The 6464-nt window shown below is 52.0% G+C and overlaps 1 protein-coding gene across 4 annotated transcripts; it reads right to left on the minus strand.

The window, feature by feature from the left end:
* Nucleotides 1-3441: 3441 nt before the first annotated feature.
* Nucleotides 3442-6464, minus strand: Hdhd3 (haloacid dehalogenase like hydrolase domain containing 3). 4 transcript variants are annotated; one of them, XM_042697661.1, is made up of 2 exons: nucleotides 6357-6464; nucleotides 3442-4421 (listed from the first exon to the last, which is right to left on the minus strand). In XM_042697661.1, exon 2 carries the CDS (start codon nucleotides 4305-4307, stop codon nucleotides 3558-3560), a length of 750 nt encoding a protein of 249 aa, XP_042553595.1. In that variant the 5' UTR covers nucleotides 4308-4421; nucleotides 6357-6464; the 3' UTR covers nucleotides 3442-3557. The 4 variants fall into 4 exon arrangements, with proteins under 4 accessions (XP_042553595.1, XP_042553601.1, XP_042553608.1 ...); XM_042697667.1 differs by lacking the exon at nucleotides 6357-6464 and adding an exon at nucleotides 6216-6303; XM_042697674.1 differs by lacking the exon at nucleotides 6357-6464 and adding an exon at nucleotides 5931-6056.

Below are 6464 nucleotides of genomic sequence, written 5' to 3' on the forward strand. Positions count from 1 at the left end.
AAGCACTCTACTACTTGAGCCACAGCGCCACTTCCAGTTTTTTTCTGGTGGTTAATTGGAGGTAAGAGTCTCACAGACTTTCCTGCCTAGGCTGGCTTTGAACCACGATCCTCAGACCTTAGCCTCCTGAGTAGCTAAGATTATAGGTGTGAGCTGCTTGTGCCCAGCCCTCAAACTTTTGTCTAAAAACACTTTTTTTTTTTGTGGTGGTGGTGGGTACTTAGATTTGAACCCATGATTTCATGCTAGCTAGTCAGGCACTCTACCACTTGAGCCATACCTCCAGCCTTTTTTTGCTTCTTACTTTTCAGGTAGGGCTTTGCTTTTTTGCCTGGACTGACTTCAAACTAGGATCTTCCTGCTCTTGCCCTTCTGAGTAGTTGGGCTTACAGGTGTGAGCTACTGCACCCAGCCAGGAACAATCTTTAAAAGCAGGACTGGGGTTATGACTTAATGATAGAGTCCATGCTTACCTGCTGAAGGCCCTGGATTGTTTGCAGAAAGCATTGCAAACAAAACCTTCACTGACTTTGTTTCTGGGTCCAGACCAATGTGATCAGAGTTTTCTCCACTTTGGGAGCCGCAGAGCTGTTTGAAAAATCACTGCTTCATTGGGGGAGATGACAAAAAGTAAGGCTGGCTGGTGTCAGTGAGCAATAAACTGAAATAACCCAAGATTCCAGATAAGTGCTACTCTGTCAAGCTATTTGTAAAATGCTAAAATGTAGTACAGATTGGCTGGGAGAAGACACCTTTGAATAAAAGCTGAAGGATCACAATGTTTATGTGAAATCTTTTTTTCTTAGTGCTGGGGATGGATCCGGAACTTGCCCATACTAGGCCAGTTCTCCTAGAACAGTTTTAGATGAAATCTCCACAGCTTACTCCCAGCACTGGGCAGATCAAACCCACAGGCCTTCTGCTCAACTCTTGATTGAGATGATCTCTGAGCCCTTGCAATAGTGAAACCATAGTTTGTGACCTGTGTCCTCCCTGCCCGATTCTTGGGGAAATGACTGCTTAACTACCTGGCCTGGTGTCAGGTCCAATGAAGACAGATCTAGAGGCTTTGTTCAACCCAGAGTTTTCTGCTTCTGCCTGGACACAGCCCTTTCTTAGAAATCTGAGTCAAATCAGATACTGGTGGCTCATTCCTGTAATTCCAGCTACTCTGGAGGCTGAAATCTGAGGATTAAAGTTTGAACTAGCTTTTTGCTAGTTAGAGGCATGGCTTAAGTGGTAGAGCACCAGCCTTAAGTGAAGAAAGCCAAGCAAGAGCTCAAGGCCCTGAATTCAAGCCTGCAGTATTGGCACCAAAAACAAAAACACCTTTGTCAAAGCCAATATCTACTTGGCATTTGCAGGCCATAGCATGTTCCTTCTACCAACCCAGCTCCCCAAAGAAGCTTCATAGCCTGCTTCAGAGACTACCCCTCATCCTGTCCAAGTACCACCCCAACTCCAAGCCAGTTCAAGTACCAGAGCCCTCCCTGCTTTTGGTACCTGCTTTTGCTACACTCACACCTGCCTATCACACTAGGCAAAGCACAGAGATGACCAGTGTAGACAAGGCAGGAAGAAAGGGAATTTTAACCAGGTGCTAATGGCTCACGCCTATAATCCCAGCTACTTAGGAGGTTGTGATCTGAGGATGGTGGTTTGAAGTCAACCTGGTCAGGAAAGCCCATGAGCCTTATCTCCAATAAATTACAAAACAAAACAAAACACCAGAAGTACACTGTGGCTCAAGTGGTAAAGTGCTAACGAGCAAAAGAGGCTCAGGGACCGTTCCCAGGCCCAGAGTTCAAACCCCAGGACAGGACAGGGAATTTTTAAATGTCCTGTGGTTCTCCTCTCATCCCTGAAACCAGCAGTGGCTCCCTGAGGTGTCTTACCCTGTGCTGAACCTATAGGTCTAATCAGGTACCCCATAAAATTGACACTGCTCTAGATAGCTCTCCTCCTCTCCCTGGATCAACAACACTTTACTGTCTCCTGTGATATGGCTCCTACCTGTTTGTAACCTAATGGCCAAACTCAGTGGTGCCACCTTACTTATTCCCACATCTAGTTCATTTGTGGTGAGGGTCTACCACTTGTGCCCACTATAAAATTTGGAGAGCTGTATATACAGATGAACTGAGATGTAAGGACAGATGTAAGTTAGCAGTGTTCCTTGTGTGCCTGTGTGCACATGCTCAGATACTGGGAATTGATCCCAAGCCAACTCTCAGTTGGCTTTAATTCCCACTGAGGTTGGCACTCTACCACTTCTGACCTTTTGCTCATTAATTGGAAATGAGTGTTTCAGATTTGTCTGCCTGGGCTGGATTTAAATAGGGATCCTCAGATCTCAGCTTCCTGTGTAGCTAGGTTTATAGACAGGAGCTACTGGCATGTCTTATAATTATGACATTATATCTTATAATTATGACATTCTTTGTTTTGAATCTGTTCTCCAAACTATGAGTGTTAGTGGACAGTGTCCCTACAGCATAGCACACCACTCTGACTTTCAAACTAATCTGACCTTAGGATTCCAAGGGCGGGAATGGGGGAGGTCTCTGAGGCATAATGAGAAGCCTTAGGACTTCTGCTCAGCATTTTTTTAAAAAATTTGTTTCGCATTAGTGACTTTCAGATCTCTAGTTGCAAAAGGACCTCACAAACTGAAGTTTGAAAGTACCTGGTATAAGCCAGGCACTGGTGGCTCACACCTATAATCCTAGCTACTCAGGAGGCGGAGATCTGAGGATCGAGGCTCAAAGCCAGCCCAGGAAAGAAAGTCCGTGAGACTCTTAACTCCAATTACCCACCAAAAAACCGGAAGTGGCGCTGTGGATCAAGTGGTAGAGAGCTAGCCTTGAGTTGAAGAGCTCAGGGACAGTGCCCAGGCCCAGCGTTCAAGCCCCATGACCGAAACATACCAAAAAAGCAAGGCCTCATCTCAAAAACAAGTTGTAGCTGGGTGCCAGTGGCTCACGCCTATAATCCTAGCTTCTCAGGAGACTGAGATCTGAGGATCACAGTTCAAAGCCAGCCTGGGCAGGTAAAGCTGTGAGACATCTCTAATAAGCCACCAGAAAACCAGAAGTGGCATGCTGTGGCTCAAAGTGGTAGAGCACTACCCTTGAGTAAAAAAGCTCAGGGACAGTGCCCAGGCCCTGAGTTTAAGTCCCACAACCAAAAATAAATAAAAATAAAAAGTTGCATGTTGTACATGTCTACAATCCCATCTACTTGGGGGTGGAAGTCCAAAGCCAACAAATACAGGGGGCGGGGGGGAATGGGGGTTGAGGGAGGAATTACTGAGGGCATGGATCCAATGGTAGAGTATTTACCTAGTGAGCTAAGGCTCTGAACTCAATCTTTATTATCACCACACAGAGCGAGTGAGGGGGGGAGGGGGAGGAGATGAATGAGGGCTCTGAGACCAGGAGCTGGTTAATAGGACAAGGCTAAAGCCCAGTTTTATGGTCAAAATAGAGGATGGAGGCTGCAGAAGGAAGATCCCAGTCCAGAGCTGAGGAAAAGGAGGGGCTCCCTGCCTCAACTGTTCATTGACACACACCCTCCAGGCGGCCAAGGGCAGGTAGGAGATGGGACAGTGAGGGAAGAAGATGTTCTTCAGGCACAGAGTTCCTGATCACAGGGTCTAGAGGTGCTGGACCAGCTATCAGGAAGCTGTGCATGCCTGCAGCCCGAGCCCCCTGGTAATCACAGTGGTAATTGTCCCCAATATGGGCTGCCACTGTGGGTTCCATTTGAGCAAGCCGCAAAGCTTCATGGAAAATTCGGGGGTCTGGTTTGGGCCATCCAGTAGCCTCAGAAGTCAACACAAAGTCAAAGTGTTCCCGCAGGCCAAGGCCCACCAGGATATCCTCAAGCCGTCTATCAAAGTTGGAGACCACTGCTAGCTTCAGACCTCGCTTGCGGCACCCCTTCAGGGTGGTCTCAGCTCCCTCCAACACCTGCCAGGTGCTGGGGCTGCTGAAGTCTTCATACAGTTGTGTGGCAATGGGGGCCACAGCCTGGGCATCCTGCACCCCTGCCAGGTGGAAGGTCTGTAGGACCACATCCAGCCACCATTGGCGGGAGGTGAGGCCCTGGCTCAGGCCATAGTTGGGGAGATTGTGACTCTGGGCCTTGTATGCCTGTCCAAAGGCTCGTCCCAGGGCTGTGGGCTCCACCACCAGGCCATGGGCCCGGGCTTTGGTGGCATACTCCTCCCCCACAGTGCGGCGGAGCCGGACCAGTGTGTCCTTCACATCCCACGTCAGTAGGCGAATCTGCAGCCGGTGTGCCATGGAAGAGGCCAAGTCTGCCTCAGGTCCCTCTCAGTTCAAGGAGATGCTGGGCTGGATAAGTCCTCCCTTCCACAAGGCCTTGTTGGCCACAAGATCTTCACAATCTTCTCCTTCCTGGAAGGAGAAACAGCTGGTGAGGAGGAGGAGGAGGTCCTGAGGTCCCAGAGACGGGGTCCAAACCCTAGTACTGTCAACTGCAGAACCTTCAGAAGTCATTTTGTGAACTGTCTCATGTGTAAGAGTAGCACAATGATACTGACCTCATATGACTATGGCTTAAATATGATTGTACATCCCACAGCAAATAATGAGCTAGATGCTGGGGAACAAGACACATTTCCAGCTCTCCTGGCATTTATAGACATTAAAGAATACAGGAGATAGATATTAGAGGAAGAACTATACACCAGTAGTTTGTGAAGTCAGTATGTATCAGGAGGATATAAAATCCAGGGACCCAGTCTGATCTTGGAAATCAAGTGGAGATCTGAAGAACAAACAGGGGCAAGTTGTGGAAGTGGTTAACTTGGTCCTGGCAGTGAAAATAAGTGCAAAGGTCCTTTGGGCAAAGCAAAGAGTCTTGTACTTTGTGTAGACAGATTTCAGCACAGGCAGCCTTATAGGTGGAGATAAGGAATATGACTGCTATTGCTATTACTAGCAATGTCAAAAGGCTGAAAGTCCTTTACAGACCACATGGCCAGCACCCTGGTTGCTGAGCAGTGAAGACAATGAGGCAGACAGAGGAGCTTTTGTGCCTACGGTCACAGTGAGCCAGCAAAACAGCCAGGCAGGCCTAGAACTTGAACTTCCTATTCTGGCTGTGTTCCCTTCCACTTTGCCATGCTTAGACATAACATCATGTAAAGTAGGGGCCCATACAGGTAAACGAGGGGCCCGGATTGTGGACCCTATTGCTGAGCAGTTATCTACAGGCAGACTTTGCACCTGGCAGGTAGGTGTTGGGGGAGGGTTGAGGCCACCCTGAGGGGGGGCCACAGGTGGGATTAGAGGCAGGCAGTGGTCTCCACGTGTGATCAACATGGACTCTGCCGAACCTATACAACACAGCACAGCCTGTCCCTAACCTTCCCTGAAGCTGAGCCCCATCTTCTCCATCCTTCCCGGGAATCAACAACACCTGTCTGGCAGGCCAGCCCAAGGGATAATCCCTGACCCGATGGGTGCACAGGAAAGCAGTTCTCAGCCAGGGGCTGAACGCAGCTGTTTTGTTTTTGTTTCTCTCCAGACACAGATGATGGCTGTCCCCTGACCCGGATGTGCCAGAGTGCAGAGTGCAGCTAGGCTGCTTTTGGGGGGGGGGGGGGGAGGGTAGAAAAGGGGGGGGCGAGCAGATGGACTTAGGGCTTCCTGGAGCAGGGCGATCCACTTGGAGCCTCCGTGCAGGCGGGTGGATGTGGAGCCCCAGCGAGGGCCACACTCGTCCCGGCTCCCACAGGGGTCTCTGGCTCAGGCTCCCGACCACCGCCCTCGTCCAGGTACGGGAGGTGGGGCTGGGGGTTCGGACTGCACGCCCGATGGCTCCCCTTCCCCCTCCTCCGGGGTCCGGCGGAGCCAGGTCCGGGGAGCCCGGGGGTAAAACCCAACCTGCCTCCAGCTGACCCAGGCCGCGTGGTCCGGGAGGGGCCTGCGAGCTCCCACGATCGACGCGGGGCCCGGGCCCAGCACCCACCGGGCGCGGAAGGCACCGGCCAGGATGGGGGCCGCGGGCTCCGGAACCGCCGTCCCCGCTCGGCTCCGCCTCCCGCCCCGCCTCCGGCCCTCGAGGCCCGGTCCCCGGCGCCCGGGTCCCGCGTCCCCGTCGCTGCCTTCCGTTACCTCGCACCGTCCAGGCTCCCGGCCCCGCCCCCATCCCGCCCCCGTACGCCCTCTCCCCACCGGGCTGACCTCACCACCCAGCACCCCCGGATCTCCTTGGCGTCAGGACGTCCGGAGAGGCACCGGGCCGAAGCGGAGCCCCAGCTTTTCATCCTTGCCTGGGAGACTAAACACCGGCCTGGCGGGCCAGCCCACGGGGCGATCACTGACCCGGTGCACCGGAAAGCCGTCCTCCGTCCTCCGGCCCGGAGCCCTGAGACCGCAAGCCGCTTCTCTCCCCAGTCAGAGCTGAGCCCTCAGAGGGAGGTTTGTCCCCGA

This window comes from Dipodomys spectabilis, unplaced genomic scaffold (assembly GCF_019054845.1).
Source record: "Dipodomys spectabilis isolate Male_0828 unplaced genomic scaffold, ASM1905484v1 ptg000006l, whole genome shotgun sequence".
NCBI classification, from domain to species: domain Eukaryota; kingdom Metazoa; phylum Chordata; class Mammalia; order Rodentia; family Heteromyidae; genus Dipodomys; species Dipodomys spectabilis.

Excerpts from the sequence above, each read along its gene's own strand:
- Hdhd3 (XM_042697661.1), bottom strand. The coding sequence starts at position 4,307 with ATGGCACACCGGCTGCAGATTCGCCTACTGACGTGGGATGTGAAGGAC.